At 41.5% G+C, this 24,201-nt stretch overlaps 1 protein-coding gene across 18 annotated transcripts in view; it reads right to left on the bottom strand.

Annotated features, from left to right (window-relative positions):
- Positions 1 to 24,201, bottom strand: part of RBFOX2 (RNA binding fox-1 homolog 2) — a 266,331-nt gene that overhangs the window by 156,550 nt on the left and 85,580 nt on the right. Inside the window, exon 1 of one of the 18 annotated variants that reach the window (XM_059936871.1) lies at positions 13,479 to 13,613. The exons of the other annotated variants lie outside the window; for them this stretch is intronic. Within the exon in view, the coding sequence (XP_059792854.1) occupies positions 13,479 to 13,583 (105 nt within the window). The 5' untranslated portion in view covers positions 13,584 to 13,613. Of the gene's footprint in view, positions 1 to 13,478; positions 13,614 to 24,201 lie in introns of those variants that run through there. 18 annotated transcript variants of the gene reach the window in all.

Below are 24,201 nucleotides of genomic sequence, written 5' to 3' on the forward strand. Positions count from 1 at the left end.
TGAGCATTCCCACGCTGCGTGCTGACTGCAATATAACACCACCACCAGCTACTATTTACTGTGAACATACTATGTGCCACAACTCTGCGTGCATTATCTCACTGCATCTTCACAATATCTCTGTAAGGGAGGCCCTACTTTAGCTTTTTCACACATAGAAGAAAATTGGGGATCAAAGTGGCTCTACACCTTGCTCATGGTCTGACGGCTAGTGAGGAAAGGAGCCACAAGCGAAACATAAATTTGTAAGACTCCAAGATCGGTCCTACATCACACTTTTTCACTGATAAAATCAAACCAAGACTGCCAAGATCACTGGAAAATTCCCGCTGGATATAACCTTGCACTCTACCTCTGCCCGTTACCAAGACTTCAAACAATAAATGATGGAGATGAGGTTTGGAACTCAGTGTACACACACTGTACGTGAGCGTCCAAAGGCTGTGGCTCTGGTCAAGCGCTGCTGCTATGACAGACGTCGTTAAGAGAATGATTCTGGAAACCTCTTATGAACTGTGGTTACCTTCTATGATGTCTACAGTGAGCTCTAGACACATACACAGAGAAAAGGGTACATCCCAAAGCTCAACTCTCGGAAAAGCTACAGGCAAATAGATCTGTTAGAGCTCTGACCCCCAGTTTTAGGGAACCCAGGGTGATCATCCCTAAAAGAGGAAAACGTATTATCTTAAGAGCTGTGTTCTTCCTCATTATGTTTCAATCATATTCTCAAATAACCTCCCATCCTTCTAACTAACTTGCTCCAGTATCCCCTCCGCTACAAGCTCTGACCTCATCAACCACTTGTTCATCTGCCCACCCCAGTCCTGTCTTCCACTCCCTCCTATGCCCAACTCTGATTCCATGGTCCATGATTATAATCCCTCCCTTGCAAATATCTTCAATCATTTGTTCTCTCCATCACTGGCATTTTGCAAAACTCCAATCCTGGTTAAATACAATTATCTGCTCTCTCTGTGCCTGTTCCCAACCCACTAAATGTTGCTGGAGAAAAGCCACATGACCAAGCTGACTGGCTTCACTATATACTCATGATCAGAAGCCTCAACTGGGCACTTGGCAATGCCAAGCAGTCCTAACAAAGCTGCCCTTGGAAGCTTTCTCACTCTCCAAAATGACTACTTCTTACCTTTCCCTGAAACCTACTTCATTCTCTCCCCACCACCCAATCATCAGCTGTTGCTCTCTCCAAGTACTTCACTTTAAAAGAAAAGCATTCAGATAGTCTCTTCTGTGCACCAAATCCACAATCCTACCTAGAAACGCATGCATTTCCTCCTCCTCACATTCTGTTACAATGAAGGGAGCATCCCTTGCATCAAAGGCCCATTTCACTACTTGTGCTCACACCCCACCCCACCCCCGGTGCCTGTGTAAGGACCATGCTGCTCTGTTTATCACCCCCTCTCTCCTGCCTCATCACTCTCTCCCCTCTCCACTCATCACTGTCAGGCCAACAATAAACATATGTCCATCTTCAGAAAACCTCCCCTCTGCCCTCACACACTGATGGGGAAAGTGTACCTTGGTAGCACCACTTTGGCAGTCTGTTTGGCCACATCTATCAAATTCTGAAATGTGCATGGCCTGTGGCTCAGCAATTCTACCTCCAAGGAACCTATCTTAGAAAATCCCCACAAGTGTAGAAGGAAGTTCACCACAGCAATCTGTAAGAGCAAAAACTTAAAAACATAAATGTCCAATAATAGGCAAGTAACTAAATGAATCAAGGTTTAAAAAAAATCGTCCTTGGACACCTCACCTCCCTCCAGCTACTCTCTCCATTTCCTTGCTCACCACTTCACAGTAAATCTTCTCAAAAAAAGAATCTATACCCGTTTCCACTTCTTCACCTCTCATTTCTTCTTCAGTCTACTCAAAATAAAGTTTCCAAGCCCTCCACTCCATTAAACCAACTGGTCAATGTCAACTACATCCATGCTATTCAATCCAATAGACATTTTGCTGTCCTGAACTTATCTGACCTCTTAGCAGGATTCAACAGAGTTGGCAACCTTCTTAAAACACTCTCTCCTTCTACCTTCTGAGATACTACAATCCTGGTTTTTTCCTGTGCATCACTGATTACTTCTTCTCAGTGTCTTTTTTGGCTTTTCCATTAACAGACCGCTAAAAAAGGAAGTGTTCCCTGGGGCTCAATCCTGAGTCACCCTTCTCTCTCTGAGTTGTCTCAACCAATCCCACTGCTTCAAATACCATCAACACGCTAATAATTACCAAATACATCCTTATCCTAGACCTCTTCTCAGGCTGCAGTATGACTACTTAGCTACCTCCCAAGCATGTCAAACATAACACTCCCCAAACTGGGCTCTTAATTCACCACCACCACCACCCTTGAAATTGTTATACCCTTGGTGTTCTCTACCTCAATAAGTGGTACTACCTGGCAATTACAAAAGCTAAAGACCCTCCCCTTACCTCTCACATCAAACCCATCACACGTCCTGTGTGTCTGACTTGTCTTGATCTCCACTCCACCACCTGAACCCAAGCTACCATCACCTCTTTCCTGAACATCGCAATAATTCCTCCCCTCCCACTGCTGCTCCCCTTCAGAACACTCATCACATAGTAGCCAGAGGAACTTTCTAATCAGATCATATCACTCCTTTGATTCTATAGCTTCACATTACACTTAAATTCTTTTTCTATCTGAAGTCCTTATAACGGCCTTTAAGGTGCTATATGATCTATCTGCTAAGTGCCCACTTCTCCAACCTCATTTCATATCATTGTATCGCCTTCGATCACTATGCTCTAAATACACTGATCCTGTGTCAGTGCCTCATTTAGAGCAAGTCCATCCCTCTCCCCGGCACCCTTTCAGCCCCTTTATCCCCTGTTCTTGACATCCCTCCTCATCCTTCCTTCATTCTCTGCAAGGCTGGCTCCTTATCTTTCAGATCTCAGCTTAAATAACACCTCCTCAACTAAAGCTCTCCAGACCACTCTCTCTAGTTGGAGGTCCTTCCCCTCAAACCCTTATTCTCTATATTACTGTGCTCTGTTTATTTTCTTCCTAACAGTTATCAAAATCTATAATTAGTTAACGTATTCATTTGTTTTCTTATTTGTTATATATTTCTCCCTTAGAGAGTAATATTTTGTGTATATCACATACAACTGAGATCTTCTACTATGGGACAGTTTATCCTTTGACTTTTTGCTAGGGAAGGTCAAAGTTATTTGTAGGAGTTTCTGGCACTCAGGCAACTGTCTAACCAAGTCCTATAAATAAAGTTAGAGCGCAACTAATATCACCCTAGTTACCAAAAGGACTCAAAGTTTTATCACAGCTACAAACCATAAACACATGCCAGCACCAATGGCTTTAGAATGTTACAGTTTGAAATAACCATTATATTAATGAAAAAGCAATTCTAATTTAATCATTTACTTTAAGCTAATTTGACTATTACATTCCAAACTGCCTTCTTTCCAATACTATAAATGCATTTTGCTCAGTACAATAAAATTATAGCATCCCAATCCAAGTTTCACTATAATCAAGCTCGTTGTTAATTATTTATAGTCTAGAACCATACGTCCAGCGCACTAGCCACTAGTCATGTGTGGCTATTTGAATTTAATTTTAACTAATTAATTAATATTAAACTTTCTGTTCCTCAGTCACACCTGCCACATTTCAAGTGCTCAAGAGCCACATGGGCCTAGTAGTTATTATATACTGGACAGAGCAGATATAAAACATCTCCATCATCACAGAAAGATCTCCTAGACAGAGCTGTTCTACAACATGGTAATAACCAGGAAGCAAAAGGCCCTCTAAATACCCAGAATATCAAAATGTTGACGCACTTTCATCAGCAGGAAAGCTCCGCCAGGCCTTCTCTTGAATCTATTCATTTTTATTTTAGAAATATTTCTGCCCTGGTTATCTGGCTACTTACTCACCGAAATTTTAAAAAGCAAAAAAGGAAAGGGAACTAGGAAGCAGTAGGGAATAAGTACCAGAGGAAAGAGGAATATTATGTGAGAGGCAGCCACATCAGATGCAACAGAGACCAAGAGAAAAAAAAACTAAAAAGCAGATAAGTTATCAAAAAGCAGAAAGATATCAAAATGGGGTCATTTAGTAAGGCAAAACCAGGAAAAGCTCCTGAAATAATCCCTCTTTTTTAGTCCTAAACAATAACTGATGTTGATAACTGTGTTAAAACCAGTAAGAAAAGTATAACTGGTAAGAAGAAAGTAAACTGTATAGTTAAATAACACATTTTAGAAGGACTTACTTCCAAAATAAATAAATCTTAAACATCTTGATGCTTAAAGAAGGGAAAATCCTCTCAGCTAGTTGGAATACTTGATCACTAAAAATAACTCATTCCTAAAATATTCTGCATAGTCAAACTCAATCCAAGAGTTCAGTTTAACCAATATGAACGAATGCTGCTTGCAGAGCAAGTACAGACATGAGAATAAGACAAGGTTCTTCTGTTAATGAATTACAGTTCATCCAGACAATGGAGCACCATATAGCCTTGGGGGTGGAGAGGGGAAGAGGAAGCTCTTCAAGCGATAAAAGGAAGGTTCAGAACAATGTATAGCACAGTGTCACTGAATTTTTTTTTTCTTTTTCTAATGAGGAATTATACACAAAAAGGAAAGCACCCATTGCTTCTAGGGTAAAGACACTGGGGGACTCAAGACAGGAAATGGGGAGCAACTGTTCACTACATGACCATTTGGTACCTTTTGAATATTGAATCATGTAAATGTATTATTTATCCAATAAAAACCTATAAAACCTTAAATTAAAAAAAAAAAAAGCAAGTTCTCTACACCCAAGAAACATATAATCTAATAGCTTAACCAGGCTTCAAAAAACCAAAGGAAAAATTACACTTTTTCTTTCACCAATGACTAGACACCTAAATATTTAACACATATTTTATTCTTACTAAAAAGCTCACTGTATGCTATTTGAAATCCCAATAAACTGATTTCGAAAAACTCCAAGTTGATCTTAAAAGGAAATTGCAATGATCCTTATTATCTTGTATTAACTGTTTAAAAAAGCGTTTGGGGGATTCCCTGGCAGTCCAATGGTTAGGGCCCCATGCTTTCACTGCCAAGGGTGCAGGTTCGATCCTTGGTCGGGGAATTAAGATCCCGCAAGCTGCGAGGCGCAGCACTCCCCCGCCCCAAAAAAAGGTGTTTGCATAAAGGTGTATACATCAAGAAAAAAATCATTTTATTGGATAATACAGCAAAGATTGGTTGAAAAGCTCCCAAGGAAGCTACAAATGGTCTTCTGCACCATGTGGAAGGCGAGGTCAGGTCATTCTGATGGTCCCTGAGGTTGAGAATGCTAGTGGTTTCGCAGTATCCTTTCTTCTTCCTTAGTAACAAAACCCCCGTTTTCATTCTAGGGCATTAATATACACACCCTCCAAGAAAGGACTTTATCTCCCAACCTCCATTGCAGCTAGATGTGGCCATACACTAAGTTCTGGCCAATGAGACATTAGTAGAAATGTTATGTGGGACTTCCTGGAAGTCTTCCTAAGTAGGGGAGGGGACCTCTTTTCCTCCTCCAAACCACTCTGTGGAAATGCGGGAATGATGGCCGGAGCTGTAGCAACCATCTGGGCCACATCCTACAGACAGAGAAGCAAGGAGCAGTAAGGATCCTGGATCCTTGATAACCACTGAACACTGACTGCATCAGCCCTGGGCTGCCTACTTCCAGACTTCGTTTCCATGAAAGACGAAGCCTTGTTTAAGCCACTCTGGGGCAAGGGGAGGGGAAGGAGGATGGATTCTGTTACAGGTAGTGAACTTAATCCTAAGTGATACTTTCAAGAGTCAATTATTTTACTGTAACTTTACAAATCAAAATTCAGTGTCACAGAAAGCTCTACACACATAAATAGCGTACAGCCCTCATGATTAAGACAGAGACTGTCAAAGAATCCTGAAATGTCTAGGCTGGAAGCCTAGGCCAAAAAGTCAGCTAGTCTATCCCCCTAATCTGCTATCCCTGACCATTCCACACCAATATGACAGAAATAAAGTTTCAACTTAACGATTCCTGTATTTTAGTAATGAAAAAAGTCATATATATATATTATATATATATATATAATATATATATACACTCTCATTTTCATCATCTGTAAAATGGAAGTAATGACACAGGGATGTCTTCAGACCCCAACACAATAGAGTATGTTAGCTATTCTGTAAACAGAGCATGATACACTATCATTACCATTACAATTACCACTATAACAGCTGATTGGTAAGTGTGAGGCACAAAAGAAAAATTAGGTGAAACCAATTAGCCAGATCTTGGGTCTGGAGCTCAAGGAATTCCATGAACTTGTCAAACCTCTTTCACCAACTTTCTTATCTCATTATCTATCAAAAAATACCACATCAGGAACTTCAGTTTCCTTCTTTAAAGCACTGGGGAAAAGAAAGGAGTTGAGTGGCTGTAAGGGGAGAAAAAGAACAGTAGTAAAGGGTTTAAAGCAATTAGCGAATATGATGTATTTGAAATATATACCCATGTTTTTAGCATTTCATGGGCTGTCAATAGGTGGTCCAACCATTTACAAATTGATGCTAGCAATATTTCTATTCAGTTTGTTCATTCAAAAGAAAAATACTAAACACATGTATACAGTTTCTACCGAGTATGCAACAAAGTGTCATTTAAGAGTGAGATGCCGTCTTTGAGAAATAAGGATAATATGTGAGGTCCTCCAAGCAGGATGATTTTTAACCTGTGCACTAAGGCATAGGCAGTATATTTAGAACAAAAATAGCTTAATCACATTCATTTTCCACTTAAAAATGATTTAACTTCTCCAAAATTGGTTTTGAAGTCAAAAAAAGCAAATGATTTCATTTTTTGAAGGCATTAACTCAACTATGAAACCATTTCTGGTGACTACTTTAATCCATAAACACATTGTACATGAGTCACACTGTGCTCTGTTGTTCAATTCATTAGATTCTGAAAAGCATTCCATGGTCAAATAACTTGGAGAAATATGCTTTAAGCAATTTTACTATTTGTTGAATTTCAGTTTTTCCTAGTCTTCTAACAGGATACTAAAATTAATAGATGCTTCTTACTAATTTCAAATATACTCATAGGAAGAAAATAAGCTATCCAGGGGCGTCAGAGATTAGCTGACAGGCAGATACATGCCAAGAATTTACTGCACAATTTAAAGGGCTACAATCAGGATAACAAGAGTGTGAGAAACAAACTCAGACAGCTTGAAGGTTTTTGTTCCCCAGAAGGGATACCAAGGTATGGCCGATTTACACACCCTTCTGCTCTGAATGGCCATATCCAAGCAGATTTAATTAAGCAGTTAAGATTTCTGAAGAATTAGAACTATCCTACCTCTCCTAGATGATAGACTTATCATCTGTTTATGCCCATTTATGAGTCTGAATGTACAACTAGGGGTTGCGGGTCTTCTGAACCAGCAGAAGAAAAATGAAATAACATTACCTTCTGAGAAGGCAATCCATCTAACCCATGCTAGACTGGACCAGCCCACTCTGTCCCAGATCTAACTGATGGCTTCAAAATCCAAGTTCTCCCAAAAGTTAGTATGTACCAAACTCTATAAACTTCTTTTCAGGCTATGACTACATTTTTAATAACATAAATGAGTTTAGTGGGACTTACTTTAATCGCTTCTGAAAGATAGTTTATTTTTAGTAAATATAATAGTCCCCCACATGGGAAGCTACAACCATGCCAAAAATGTCCTAAGAGGAGATAAAATCCTATTTATAGAGCTATCAGTTGCTCCTTGCTTAGGTTGTAACATAGTTTCCACTTTAAGCCTGATATGACCTCCCCTGACTTCTCTGGTCTCTAATGTTCTTTTCATCCTGAAGTTTCTCACATTTATCTTTATCTCCACAGGGTACTTAAATTGAGCTACTATGGAGTGGGGGGAAGGGAGAAGGAAAGAAACTCCTTTCCCTAAACCTTCTCCTGCCTGAGAGTTTTAGGTAAGTTTCAGGAATCTAAAAAAGGGAAAAGAGGAGTTCTTCATTGGGTGGGCTTTGAGGAAGGAACCTCATAAATAAATATTCAGCAATCATCAAGGATACTGCCACAGTGAGCCATGCACACAGCAAATGGGCCTACTGATATCTTTGTCTGTGTATGACTTAGTTTGAAGTCTTCCATCTTTTAAAAACCCAACAAGAATAAATGTCAAGGGGCTTCTAGTATAGAGAATACCATACTCAAAAGCTAAGGCGGGGGTGGGGTGGGGTGCTAACCAGGGAACCAAAAGATAAATATAAGAGATTAAAAAATTTTTTTCCTAAAAATGTGATTTCCTCAGGGATTAAACTGTTGTTGTTGTTTTACATTAGCTGCTGGCACCTTTACACTCCCCACTTAAAATGCTAACTGTGGAACCTTCATTCCCCAGTCTCTGGCTACAACTCCATCAACAATTCTAGAAGGGTACTTACCTTATCCTAATTCAGTGAACCATTTTCACTGTTTCCTGTCACTAGCAGTGGCAACACCCAAACCTCATCTGACCCCCGCCCTGCCCTGCTGCATACCTGGATGAAACTGTAAATGAACCTTGTCTTTACCGCTCTGGCAAAATCCTAACCCCTTTCATCTCGGAACCCCAGTAAAATTTGCTGTCCCTAGCTCAGTTAATTTTTAATGTTCTTAAGCATATACTGCTTTTGTTATTAATTCTGTGTTTGTACGTCTTGCTTCCTAAATGAGACTGCAAATTCCACTCCATTATGAGTTCCTAAAGGGCAATGGCCATGTCTTATTTATCTCAGAATAATCAGTGTCATGCCAAGCGAATGGTATATAATAGGCACACAAGTAAACATTGTTGAAATATTTGTTAAGTTGATCTGGATGGTGGAGATCATGTAGTGAGTTTACTTCTCTTATGTGAATCTCTCATTGCACACAATCAGGAAAGCCGAGTATCACTGTGGTAGAATGGAATCACAAGCAGTTCGTGAAAAGAGTTAGAGAGAAGCAAAAGGCCATTAAGTAACACCAACCCACCTTCCACTGGATTCTCAACATCATCCTCAGGTGCTCAAAGAGACGGTAAGCACAGCATGTACCAAATGATGAAGCAAATGGTAACAGTTCCCTACCCCAAGAAAATTTTATCTGCTTTCCTCCATCGACTTATATATAACTCATCCTCTGAGGGCTACCTCTTCCTGCCCACCCCAAACCACAGTGAAACCCCTAACTCTCTGGAATCTGATGACAAGCAGCCACTAATTTAGCATTTTCACTTATAACAAGAAGGGATGGATTTAAATTTCAGTAAAAATAATTCAAACTGAACTTTAGTAAAAGTTACCTGATTATAAAAGTTGGCAAAGATCAGAAAATACTTCCCTTAATTTTTTTTCCAACTGTGAAGTTTACCATATAAACTGGTATTTCCCTTTTTAAAAGAAGGCATATGGATTTTCTGGGGTGATCAGAGCTGAGGCATGGGCATGGATGATTAAAGTGAACTCTCAAGATCATTTTCCAGAAGCAGCATGGTACTGAAGAAAGAACTTAGGTTTGGAAGTGAAACAGACCTGGAATCGAAGTGCCAGATCACTCACTAGCTGTGACCTTGAGCAAGTACTTTAGCCTCTCTTAACTCTGTTTCTTCATCTATAAATGCAAGTTTATCATGAAAGTTAGAAATAATGTACATAAAACACATAGGTCAGTGCCTGGCTTAATAATTTACAATTGTTAATAGATTTGCTTATTGTCATTTTTCTTAGCTCACAACAAAAAGACAAAATGACTCCTTCACAAATCTGACATTTTAGGGCTACTACTATAATTTATTGTAAATTGGTAGCAATACAATATCGATAGGAAGGCACCTAAAGAAAGCTATTTCCTCTGTGAATTTAAAAGTAAAACTGCAGAAGACAAACACAAAGTGTTCCACGGGGCAAGATGTCCCTAAACCAGATAGCTAGGATAATTTTTAAGATACTGTAGTAAATAATCAAGCTCTCAGAAAGAGGGAGCTTCTGACGGGGTATAGATATCACAGCAATTCCAAGTAGGGATAAACCCAATATTGTGGTCTCTAGCTCACAGAAAAGCTTTGAATAAAGGAGATTTTTTAAAATCTCCTCAAAATTCCACCCCTCCCTTAAACTAGAGATACTCACCTGACAATCACAAACACAAGGCAAAGAGAAAAGGAAATACCTGCACCTGCATGAGGAAAGGGGGATGCTGAGGAAGCGGGAGATGTTGGCTCTAAAGGATGAGAACTTTCCTATGATGCAAAGAGAAAACTGACGGCTGCACCATCTTCTTTTGCTGCTTTCAGGAGATGGCAGGAATGTCTAAGTCATTCACCTGCTCTAGTAACAGGGCTGCGAAAAGGGAGACAGTAGTCCTTCTGTAGGGCAGAGCTAGAAGCTAATTAAGGAGTTAAAACTTTCAGAGTATTAGAATGAAAATGCTGGAAGGACTTTTAGGGCCTTTCTAGCCAAGTCAGTAGAATGGAAGAAAGTCTGGGCATTAGAGCCAGATGGGCCTTCCTAGCTATTTGACCTTAGGCAAGTTGGACAGCCTTTCTAGCCTTCACTCTTCTCATCTATAAAATTGGGTGAACAGCATTTGCCCTGCAGAGGGCAAACTGTAAAAAGCAAACTGCTTCAGAATAGGTACGCAACACAGGGTTAAATGCTTTCCCCCAGACCCTCAGGCTAGCCGTACGTAAAGACTGGTGGCTGATATAGACAGCTATGTCATAAATGTTCGTTCTGTCCCTCTCCTTTCCCTCTAACTTAGCAGAAAAGGGATCAATTCCAAGTAGGGAAAGTAACTTTCCCAAGGTCATGCTGCTGGTTATTGGCAGAATTAGGGCTTAAAAAACCAGCTTCTTCAAGCTCAATGCATTGCACCTTGCCTCATTAGGGGCCTTCCCTTGGGGACAGGGCAAACTAACTTAACATTAGATGGGCTCAGAGTCAAGGCGAACAAGAGAACAAGCTAACTGCAATGTCAGGAGCTCACTGCGATTCAGACACCCAGGAGTTAAACACTCCGCTGGCTAAGGCTCCAGAGAGCTGCGGTTGGGCACACTCCTTCTGGGAGGAGGCCAGAGAGGCACTGAAATCCATTCCCTGGTGTGATTGGTCGGTTCCCAGAGGGGTGGGGAAGAGAAAAAGGGAGAAGAATGTCACCCGATCCCCAAGGGTAAACAACAGCAGGAGCATCTGCTCAGGTTTTCAACTAAAACTGTGAAATATTTCTGAACAGTTGACCACCAAACTCGGAAGACTGGGACCTCTGACCTTCATGAACAAGAGAGTTCTTGTTCTTTAATGACCAGATTCTCAGTGATACAATCTGGATGAACAAATGCAAAAAGACAGTTTATGATTTCCACAGTGCCGAATGCTCATGCTCTAGGTGCTGTTAATCACCCAGCTACCCTCCCTCCTGTGCCTGCCCTTACAGAGAAGAACCCAGCCTGCTCCTTGCTACTTAAACTCTGACAATCACATTCCCTCCTCCGAATTCCTCTCCTTCCTCTTTAAGAGGAGCCCCCTTCCTTTGTAAAAAGGATATCTTATTGCAAGATGCAACCTCTCTGTAATTGTGTTAGCACACATGTGCAGAGCAGAGAGAAGGGAGGGTCTGGGGAGAGAGAAACCTAATACCTTGCCAAATCCACTGGGAAGTCTGCCCGAGTTATTAAGCCAGGACGGGGCCACTTAACTGAATTGGTTGAGGCAATGCCCTTCAGTCCTGGCTGCATTCTTCCCCCAAGGGAGAATGCAGAAGGGCTGTCTCCTCAAAATCTTATTATCCCTGACAACTCTTTACTCCTCAGAAGTTTCTCTCTCCCATTTCAAGGATATACACAAAATGTTTAAGTTCTGAGCAGAGAATGAGAGAGGCAGCCCCTCAACCCCAGTATGCTACGGGGACTCCACAGGACTGATCACCAAGAGCCGCCCAAAACTGCACTCCCTTTGTACTTAGGTACAACCACAGCTAAATCCTCAAGTCCCAGTAACAGACAGGGGGGGATGGTCCTCACAGGACTAAGGTAAACTGAAGAGAAAGCCTCCTACTGAATGACTAAAACAGGAGGACCTTTAAGAAACCAAGTCAGTCCAGGGACCAGCTGGAGCCCACCTTAGCTGGCCCCAGTTAGGGGAACGAGGTGGAACCAGGACTAGGTCCACCCCAAACAATCTGGAGCTGCTGGGCAGCCCCCTCTCTCAGGAACTGCGCAGGCTAGGAATGACCTGAAACCACTGTGGACTCAAAGAACAAGGATTCCTCAACACTGGGCCAAAGCAAACCAGCTTCAGGAAGTGGCAGAGGCTCCTTAAGTCTCCCCTTTGTTCCTGCTCTGTAATCCCAAAGCCAAACCTAATCTAAACCGTGCTACGAATGCCCTTTGCTACACAGACGTCTCATTTATAAAACCCAGGGAGCACAAGTGACTCAGCTCTCTTTCGCAGGAATGTTCAGCAAATTAACTACTCAGGGAGGCTTTACGTGGTTATTAAAAACATAGGCTTCAGTGTCAGACAGGCCTAGGTTTCAATACCTGTTCCACCACTTTCTAGCTCTGTCACCTAGACCTCTCCAAAGTTCAGTTTCTGCATCTGTCGAATATGGCTTCTGCCATCTTCTTACAGGGAGAGTTGTTGAGAACAGTGAGGAATTGAGGGGGTGTGTGTACGTGAGTAATGAGCACAGTAAGCATTCAATAAATAGTAGCTGTCGCTATAACTTATTACTGAGGACTAGGAAACTTCTATAGAGAAATAACGCTGCCAGCTGTCAGCTGTATTAGCATTCCTGCACCTCACCCATCCGTCAGAGGGCGGTCAACAGCGTGAGGATGCCAGAGATTATTTTCTATCTGCTGAGCAGTGTGCCAGATGAAGGGGAGAGAGTGAAGGACACAACCTCTCCTGTGGAGCAGCTCACAGTGCTGAGGGAGGACGTGACGGACAGGAAGTGACGGGGAAGAAGGGAAAGTTCCGAAGGGGGTCTCAGGATGGACCGTCTACTCAGCTTCTGCGTTTGACCACGAAGGGGTTGCTTTCACTTCTGGTCCCAGCAGTTAGGGTCCCGCTGACTGGCTCTATCAGGGTCCCGGGCAGGGGGTGCTGGGAAGCGAGGTCCCTTCCACAGCAAGAGGGAGATGAGGGGGGAGCAGGAAGAACGACAGCGGAGAAGGGTTTTGGTCTTCTCTCTTCATGTGATACCAGGCAAAAGTCATTCCAAACAAGGAGTTGGCAGCCACAAGCCAACAATTCAGGCAGGCACTACAAGATGACTGCTTGCTGGGTTAGTGCAGCAGCGTAGATATTTTTTAGCGAAGAGACACAGGGCTCTCAGGAATTACAACCGCATAATCAAAAACACGTATACTCACTGGACAGCGTGTACCGTGGAAGGCCAGAAGGGCTGGGCTCCTTGGATCAGTGGCCCCCAAACTCATTAACCAGTGCTCTTGCTCTCTCTTACAGATTTTCACCATCACAGTCCCCACCTGCGAAACTCTCGCACATACCTTAAAGCCTGCACTACTGGTGCACTGGAGCAGGACTGGGCCCCGCCCTAGTCAGGAGAGCACACGGCCCTGGGGAAAAGCACTGAGCTGAGAGTGAAGGCTCATATCACAGACGCAGCTCTGCACTGGCAAGAGCTCTGAGAATATAAGCCTTGGGAAAGTCATCTCACCTCTCTGGGACTCAGTTTCTCCATCTGCAGCACCAGGACAACGTGATGAAATCCCGTTCTGACATTCAAAGGACCTAAGGGCCAAGCTGGTGACCCCTACCCTGGGTTCTTATTTCTGCGTTAGGGCAGACATGCCACAGAAGAGCCAAGGTATTAAGACAAGTGATTACAAGTCACTCTCTAAACTATCCTGAAAGTTCAGACAGTAAAAAGTCAGCCACAACTTTTCTGAAATCCAAAATGAAAAGTTTTGGAACTTACAGTCCTGGCCCAGACCATTCATTTTACGAAGGTCAGGACTCTCTGTTTCTTGGACGGTAAACCAGGAAAGAAAACAATGGGACAACAGTAGTTACCTGGCACCTGGAAGGGCACATTGCTTGCTTGCTAGAAGGGCCCTCCAAACACTAGACTGAGAAGGACGTACAGGGGGCCTTAGGGTAAGCATTCATTCCAAAAAATATGGGAATGACAGCTGCTATTTCTGGCCAATGGATCAGGACCTGAAAGATGGGTGTAATCTCCACTGAACAAATCGTACTGTCAGAAATAATCTTGCATCTGCCAGCACTCAACAAACCGGCAGCTCTTTAGAGAGGACTCTCTGGGGACCCAGAGCTGCAGTAACCAAGGGAAATGTATTCAGATTAGATCAGCAAAGGCCTCTCCATTTCCACACGAGGTATTGTAGGGGGCAATGACACTGGCCAACACACAAGATTTACACAATGAGCTCCCTGAATGCTGCACATGTCCGGGTCAGAAGAGCTGCCGCTGGGCTACAAATGGCTCCTGAAGCAGCAGATGCCAAGTGTCCTATTTACCTTTGCCTTTGGTTACAATTCCTCAAGAGGGCCTGAGAGGTCTGCTTTTCATGGTATTGCCTTTTCCGTCCATTTTAAATTAGGAAGAATTCTTACTTGTCTCATTCCCTTTACCTTTCTCTTCCCAGCATGAAAACATAAATAAGATGTGGTGTGTCTAAACGATGGAATATTATTTAGTAACAAAAAAGAATGAAGTACTGATGTATGCTACAACATGGAGAAACCTTGGAAGCATCATGCTAAGTGAAAGGAGCTGGGAACAAAGGACTTTATTATATTGAGTCAATTTATAGGAAATATCCTAGACAGGAAAATCTGTAGAGACAGGAAGCAGACTAGTGGTTGCCTAGAGTTTGGGGGCAAGGGAGACAGGGGGACCAGGCAATGATGACTAAGAGGTACATGGTTTCTTTTTGGAGTGAGGAAGACTCTGTGAATACACTAAAAAGGCCTCTGAATTGTATACTTTAAATGAGTGAATGGTAGAGTATCTAATTATATCTCATTAAAGCTGTTAAAAGATGCCTCAAAGGAATTATGACCTCCTTTAGGAAGGGACATTTAATGAGGGAGCTCTGACTCTCCTGACCACCGCTGCTCCTTCCTACCAACAGCTCATTTCGCTAGTCCGTCCCTGCTCAGCTGCAGTATCCGGCGCAGGGTTACACCTTCCCTGAGAAAACTGGGCAGGTGGTAGCTTTGCTGTATCTTCAAGTCTACTGCTCTGTTATGACTTTAGTGTCCTTCCTTCCACATCTAGTTTCCCTCTGTCCCTGAAGAGATAGTGAAACTACCCCCCAGCCCCCAGCACTGGTTGATGACTTGCCATGCCATGAAAAAAGAATGAAGATAAATGATACTATAAAAGCAGAGGTTTGGGAGTTTGATCAAATCTGGGTTCCAATTGAAGCATCTGAACAAGTTACTTTAAGTCTCAATCTCAGGTTCCACTTCTGTAAAATGGTGAAAACACCACCTAATGCATTGAATGCACGTGGTTATTATAAAAATTAAATGGTAAAGTCTATATAAATGATTAATATGGTGCCTGGCACACAGAAGGTACTCAATAAATAATAACCGTTATTTATAAAAGCCTTATGCCCAGTTTTTTCAAACTGTCACCCAGCAGATCGGCTTCTATGTCAAAAAAGGCAGTAACAAAAGCAGGCCACTGGCACCATCAAACGGTTCACAAACATTTTTCTGACTATTTGTTTTAACCCATCTCACTCACAGATCCCTAGTCCATTCCTAATACTTCTGTGTTTTTTTACTTCAATTTGTTTTCCTATTTCTGAGCTCAATTTAACCTAAGCATTAGGCTTATTATTGCCTCTCCAGTTCCATTTTCCCTCCTCAACCTTAATGTGTATTTATCACCTTAATTATAATACTTTAAGCCACTCAGTGTAAACTGTTTACCCAGAGTAGCACAGCACTCAGTATCCTACTCCTCCTAAAAGCCTATCACAGAATCAAAACAACTTAAGACAGAGTTTAGAAAGAATTATGATGGAACCATAAAATGGAATACTAGGCAGCCATGTAAAACAACGCTACAGAAATATTTAATGACATGAAAAGATATTTACAATGGAGTAAGAAGGAGCTGGAAGCATATTACAAAAGTCTGTACCATATGATGAGATTTTGTAAGGAATTTTATAATGTGTGTATATGCAAAAAGAGCTGCATAGAAACAAGATAAGAACAATAAACAAAAAGTTAAGATAAAGTTAATATATTAAGGCAATTTTTATTCTTTTGGCCTGCTGTATTTTCTATATTTTCTTTGATAAATGTATATTAATTCTGAAAAAAAGACTGACTTAAAAATATGAATTTAAACAATACAGAACCTCTTCGCATTTTTTTAGCAGCCACTGTAGCATAGATCTGGAGTCAGAAAGACCAGGACTCAAATCCCTCCTCTACCACTTGTTAGAAGTCTGACTTTGCAGTCACTGAACCTTTTAGGCTTGGTGTTGTCATCTGGAAAATGAAGATGAACATCCTAGCAAAGTGCCTGGCACCTGATCTTCAGTACATCTCTTGGCAGTGGTCCTCAGCTTGAATGTGCATCAGAATCACCTGGAGAGCATGCTGAGACAGGTGGCTGGACCCCAGCCCCAAACTTTCTGATTCAGTAGGTCTGGGAGGAGGGGGATACCATGAATTTGCATAAGTTCCCAGGTGATGCTGATGCTGCTGGTCCGAGAACCACACTTCGAGGACCACTGCAATAGGCAATAAGAACAAACTCTTCTTACAATACGTTACACAGATATTAAGTGCTCTTTCAGAGCAATATTTCCAGAATATGAGCTCACTGGATACTGAATTATATAAGAGCCTAACACTGCGCATTCACCCAAAAGCCCAGACTTTATAACCTGGGATCATTCACTCCAAGACAGTGAGGGAATTGGGTTTCCACTGTAGAGGGAAGCAAATAACAATTATTAGGACTGCATTTCGAATATCTGACTTCAGCATGGGAGAAAATGTCTTCGAATGTGGACACGGATCAAGCAATATGCAGAAGGGAGACCAGTGTGAATCCACTGCTCGCTGCCCTGTGCCTGTCTGGGGAGAAGGGCAGTGTACAGTGTGTCACAGAGCACCTGCTTTGCTCTGGGTGCCCCCTGTTGACAAAAACCGACATAGCCTAAGCCCATATGTAGTCAGGATAGGCCTTTTCTTCTTCCAATTTTCCTAGTCCCCTTCTCTTTGTATCTGCAGCTCATCTCCAAACAGGTTAACTGTTGCAGCATGGCATTCATCGTAATGGTATGTGGAATTTAAATCACAATATCTAGAGATGGTTAGCACTAGCAGTGGGAATAAACTGTGGTTGTAAATAGTCTCCAATACACTGTGAAACCCTGCTGGTATTTCTGAAAATACACTAACTGATGAAGTACTTAAGAGTTTCTATAGATGAAAATTGTTCAACAGCACCATCACAGACAACTAAAGGTAGAATGAGAGAATTTTAGAGCTGGCAAAGGTCTCTAATACTATCATCTCCAGCTTCCTCACTTCTATGAGGAAACTGAAGGGCCCAAAAGGTAAAGTAACATATATAAAGACACAAAATTAGTGACAAAGCCAAGTTTCCTGACTCCCTCATGACTCCTGATCTTTCCACTATACTATTCCATCTTTATTTAGAAACTTTATTCATTTAGTCATCACCAAGACAAGTATAACTGCATTTTAACCACTTCATAGAGGGTAAAGAAACTAATGAACATGTAACAATTCCTGAAAGGTACGGGATGAAAAAAATTCTACCTTTTTTTAATTGTGAAAATTAAGCCTTTCCTAATATCAATACTTCTTTTTTAACTGCGCCATGCGGCTTGTAGGATCTTAGTTCCTAGACTAGGGACTGAACCCGCACCCTCGGCAGTGAAAGCACAGAATCCTAACCACTGAACCGCCAGAGAATCCCTATCAATATTTCTTTAATAGCAATCACTTTAAGTTAAATTCACAGGATCAAAAACTGCATTGAGGGCTTCCCTGGTGGCGCAGTGGTTAAGAATCCACCTGCCAATGCAGGGGACACGGGTTCGAGCCCTGGTCCGGGAAGATCCCACATGCCGCGGAGCAACTAAGCCCGCGAGCCACAACTACTGAGCCTGTGTGCCGCAACTACTGAAGCTCATGCTCCTAGAGCCTGTGCTCCACAACAAGAGAAGCTGCCACAATGAGAAGCCCGCGCACCGCAACAAAGAGTAACCCCCGCTCGCCGCAACTAGGTAAAGCCTGCACATACCAACAGAGACCCAACACAGCCAAAAATAAATAAATAAATTTTTTTTTTTAAAAAAACTGCATTGATTACCAACAAACAATGTCTAAACTGGGCGTGAGCAAACTTTGGCCCACCGGCCAAATCCAGCCTGTCACTTGTTTACGTACAACCCACATACAGTCCACGAGCTAAGACAGTTTTTACATTTTTAGTGGTTGAAGAAATCAAGAGCATAATATTTTGTGATATATGAAATTCAAAATTCAGTGCCCACAAATAAAGTTTTATTAGAACACAACCATGCTCAGTCGTTTCCATATTGTCTACGGCTGCGTCTGTGCTGCAGCAACAGAACTGAGTAGCTGCAGCAGAGACTAGGTGGTCCCAAAGCCTGGAATATTTACTCTCTGATCCTTTACAGAAAATGTTTGCCCATCCCTGTTCTAAACTATTGATAAATGTGATGTCTGAGCCTTCGGTCAAGTACAAAGTTCTGGGTAATAAGTCCTATGGAGCCCCAGCCTCAGCAGCGAGCTCCCTCCCACCACCCCAGGTTTAGCAGGAGGACCACGCAGGGCAAGTGGCCAACCTATACTGCCTGTCAACTTGATCTCTCCTCTGCAGAAGCCAAGGGCATTGTGCTAGGCTTGGCCTGTTTTTTAGTTAATATTTATCAGCAATCCTATGAAAAGCATACCCATTTTACAAATGAAGAACCAAACCTAAGAGAGGTTAAACATCTGGCCCAAACTACAGATTGAATCCAGATATGTCTGGCACCAAAGTTCTTTGCTCATTCCCCAGTGGTTTTCAAATTGTGTTCCGGTCAGCTGAGGGGCCTCATGGGCACAGGAAACCCAGAGGGTGGGGCCCCAGGCCTTCCACATCTTTTCTACTAGGACCACTCCACTTATATTTTTATATATTGTGTTCATATAATTTGTTTGAAGAAGAGAACTTGCTGCTAAAAAATTTAGTCTGTAGATCAGTGTTCCTCTTCAAAACAAAAGCTAATTTTGGTGCCACTTATTATTACCACCTTTGGCAAATCTGTCACAAAACTGTAAATCTTAATTTCCTCAGCTGCCAGTGGCGATGAAAACCCTGCCCCCCTGCATGCAGACCGCCACTCACCAAGATCAAACAAGAATGGATATGAAGTGCTGTGTAAATCAGAGGACTACAGAAACATAATACAGAATTATCATCCCCTCACTAAAGGGCAGGGAGGGGAGCAAGTAGGGAATTAACATTTGCTGCTGACCAAAGAAAAATCAAACGTGCAAGTAAAATGTTAAAAAAAAAATTCAAATAAAAGTAAATAAGTAAAAGACATGATGCAGAGTGGAAATATCATAAACTTTGAAATCTAACACATTTAAAAATTCCCTAATTAACAGCTACATAGCCATGGGCGATGGCTTAAATCTCTTTGAGCCTGGGTTTCCTCACCTGCAAATGGGATGAAATAAAATAATACTGAATACTTGCTCAATGCTTTATACAGGGCCTGGCACCTAATGAGTCAGTGTTCAATACATGTTAGCTCTCTTTTTATGGGGACCTCCCATTTGTTACTGTGAAATTAAGACCCACCTGCCAGAATTAACAAATGCGTTCCCTGTAACATAACAAAATAATAGAATTAAGGAGCTAGAAGCATCTTTACCTTAGATGATTCTATGAGCCACATGACAGCACAAAGCTTGTGCGAGCACAGGCTGAAGGCACTCTAAAGGAACAATGAAAGATACTAATAACAGGAGATACACACGCAGTCCCCTGTTGAAATGTTCTACTAATTCAATGAGGGTATTTATTGAGTGTTTTAAGAGCCTTCTATGGCTCCATAAAATGACAGATTTACATTTAATATCCACTTGACCAAACCCATTAAACTTGTAAGAGGCACTCTCCTGCTGAGGATCAGATATCTAGCTTCTTAAGTATTAATTTTTCATATTGCTTTGGCAAGGCAAAGGCAATAAAACCTAGTTAAATTCTGAACAAAGTTTTTTTTCCTTTGTCCATAGGAAAAAAATCACAACACAGTAGTCTCTCTATTTCAAGAAGGCTGAAGATGAGTCTATTTTAATTTGTCCCTTTACCAAATTCTTACTGGGCATTTATTTTGTAAAAGTATTCAAGAATATCAAGAGGTAGGACAGTGTCCTTGTTCTCACAGGACTGTGTGTGTCATCCAACCTGTTCACCATAACACAACAGGCAGTGGTAAAGTGCTATTACAAAGTAGGAAAAATGTGCCTTGGGGGTTCGGTGGGCATTAATTAAGGGTCTGTACCCAAATAAATGCATCAGGCAAGACTTCATGGAGGGGGGAACATCTGAAGTGGGATTTAAAGTATGAATTGTATTTAAACAGAGAGAACACCATAAGTAAAAAACTTAGAATTAAAACCTGTATTTGATTTCAAAGCTACATTATCCCGCCCCATAATGTGGCTAAAACACAGACTACCTTACACAACGCAAAAGGAAAAAGACTGGTGCCAGATCATGGAAGGCCTGGAGTAACCACTAAAGTGTCTTCAGCAGATAAAAGCTAAGCAGAGTCTGAGACCCAGTGAAATCAGAGTCGTGCCTTTAAATGCGTGATTATACAGAACTCACTGAAATTATTTTGTGGTGGCACCAAAGTTTCTAACATAAGACCGTAAGTCATCTGTTGTATTCCCCTGCCTCTCTAAGTCAACCTTAAATCAGCTCAGTATAATGGTATACAGCTAATGCTACTAAAAAAATAAAAATATTTGATCTAAAACTGAAACGCACAACTATATAGTCCACCAACTACAAAGCCTTTTGCCTTATCCTATACTTGACTAGTTGGTTTCATTCTAAATCACTGCCATGGTTGTCTGTTAAAGAACAATGGGTTGAGGAGACATATCAAGCTTCTTAAAGTAACTCACCAAATGGTAGCTAGGGCTGGTTGTGGGAAGACTATCTGTTGCTTGGTGGTACTAACCACCAGAGCAAGGAGATACTGCTAACTACTTGGCCGCCCTAAGTAAATCTAGACAGGTGAATTTCTTAATTTTGAAAATTGCTAATAAAGGAAATTCTCTAATTTTCCTTTTATAAATAGTCCCAGTGATTAATAATCTTTAGTCATATAATTCTTCTTGATGGGCACATTAGAGCTCTCATTACAACATAAATCAACAGCCTGTATACATACTATTAGGTCAATCTACTAGAAAGTCAAGCAGTGAAGTTATGATCCATCCATTTACAAAATACTTAATAAGCAATTGGGTCAATAGTGGACTACAAACTGTTCTAACAGCCTAAAATCACAGCAACCCCAAACTGAGCAAAAAGAGGCAAAGCTGGGGGAAGAAGTCAAACTCTGGCATAAAAGACAGGATGTGCCAAGAAACTAGGTACCGAAGAGGGAAGAAGAGGAAAGAGAGCCACACTGTCCATTCTTCTGACTCAAGTCACTCGGCTATCCACAGAGCCACAGCAACCCTGTAGATTCAGAGGTGGGACGTTAAGTGATAAAAGCTCCCACAGTTTCCACAATGAAGCGTGACACTCCCAAGAACCACAAAATCAAACCCAACATAGGCAGAAGAGCCCTTAAAGGATAAAGAAGAAAGCTGGGCCCAGAGATGAGAAGAGTTTTTCTAGACTACATGGGAAGTTAAAGGTAGAGGTTAGCATACAACATCAACCAATAAGACACTGTTGACCTAGGAAGTTTTTAAAAATTTAATCCTTACAACCACCTGACAGAAGTAGGCACTATTATCCTCACTTTCACAGATGAGAAAACTGAGCCTTAGAGAAGTTAAATAATTTGCTCACAATCTTCATAATACTTCCCCAACTCCCTTGATCCGAACCTTATGGAAATGTTCATGTAGATGTGTTAAATGAGTTCAAATAATTAGAGGCAATTAGGAAAGATTTCATAAAGCAGGTTAAGCTGTGGCCAGGGATCCTGAAGGATATTTAGGACTCTGCTGGAAAAAGGAGGAACATTTCAAGCAAAAGGCACTAGGAAGAAATCAATATCCAGCAGAGATAGTTGAAGGACTATGAGGAGACATACAGAGCTGAAGAAATATGTGGGTAGGGTAATAATGAACAAGATGGTTGCAGAGAGCCTTGAGTGTCTGGTTCAGTTTGAACCAGATTCTGTTCAAGTCATAGAAGTCTCAAAAATAACTCCCCCTTTATATTTATGCTGCCAAGACCCATAATGAATTAGGTAAATAAATTTACAAGATGTCATTTCCCTCACACAGACATATTTTTCTTGGAAATATGGCAAAGCTATGTTCCTTCGCTAGAAATTTCAAATCTATACATATAACTCATTTCACATGGTGAATAACTAAGAATCAAAAAGAAAATGAGGGGCTTCCCTGGTGGCGCAGTGGTTAAGAATCCGCCTGCCAATGCAGGGGACACGGGTTTGAGCCCTGGTCCAGGAAGATCCCACATGCCGCAGAGCAACTAAGCCTGTGCACCACAGCTACTGAGCCTGTGCTCTAGAGCCCGCGAGCCACAACTACTGAGCCCGTGTGCCACAACTACTGAAGCCTGTGCACCTAGAGCCCATGCTCTGCAACAAGAGAAGCCACCACAACGAGAAGCCCACACACCGCAAGAAGAGTAGCCCCCGCTCGCCACAACTAGAGAAAGCCCACGTGCAGCAACAAAGACCCAACACAGCCAAAAATAAATAAATTAAAAAAAAAAAAAAAAGAAAATGAGAAAATAGACTTAAATCAGAGACTGTGAGAACTCATCATTTCCTTATAAAGCTTCCCTAAGGCCTCTTTCCGATAAAATAAACAAGAAAAATGATTTACTGACCCTAATACACGCCAAGAAATGTACATGTTTTCTCTAATCCTACAACAACCTTTCAGAGTAGATACTATTCCTATCTTATAGAAATTGAGGCACAGAGAAGGCTCAAGGAAAAAATTCCCAAAGTCAAATAGCCTGCAATAGCAGAGCTGATGTTTAAACCAAAAGTCAGGGTGTGTGTGTGCGTGTGTGTATGTACTGAGGCGCAGAGAAGGCTCAAGAAAAAACTTCCCAAAGTCATATAGCCTGCAATGGCAGAGCTGATATTTAAACCAAAAGTCAGGGGTGTGTGTGTGTGTGTGTGTGCGTGTGTGTGCGTGTGTGTGTGTGTGTGTGTGCGCGCGTGCGCGCACCTACAGAGGAATTTCCATGAAAGCCAATGAGTCTGGTGGATCCCTTACCATATCACATCCCTCAGGACATGCAGAAAGCAGCATAATTTCTCTTCACTACCTTAAGGGCTTTCTTGCCCAAACATGCTTGCCACTAAGGATGTGGAAAAGGCTGTGTCAGCCAAACGCAAAGCCACTATAAACCTGCCAATCTTCCTTGGAGCAATCACCAGGTCTGAAAAGAGATAATCAAATGCCTGTTTTCATAGTCTCTTTCATATGATAGTTATGCAGAGTTTATCCAAACTTAGCACATAAGGATGAAAACACAGTTTTGTTTTGTTTTATTGGAGGAAGGAAGATATGTCTTACAAAATCGCATAACTGAGAAAAAATATTTGCAAATTGTAAATATGACAAAGAACTTGTATCCAGAATATATAAAGACCTCTTACAATTCAATAATAAGAGGACAAATGAACCAAATATTTGTATAACTAAATAAAACCAAATAAAAAGTGGGCAAAAGACTTGAACACACATCTCAACAAAGAAGACATATGACTAGCTAATAAGCACATGAAAAGGTACGCCACATTGTTAACCATTAGGGAAATGCAATTAAAACCACAATGAAATACC

The sequence above is a fragment of the Balaenoptera ricei genome, chromosome 10 (assembly GCF_028023285.1).
Source record: "Balaenoptera ricei isolate mBalRic1 chromosome 10, mBalRic1.hap2, whole genome shotgun sequence".
Lineage (NCBI taxonomy): Eukaryota > Metazoa > Chordata > Mammalia > Artiodactyla > Balaenopteridae > Balaenoptera > Balaenoptera ricei.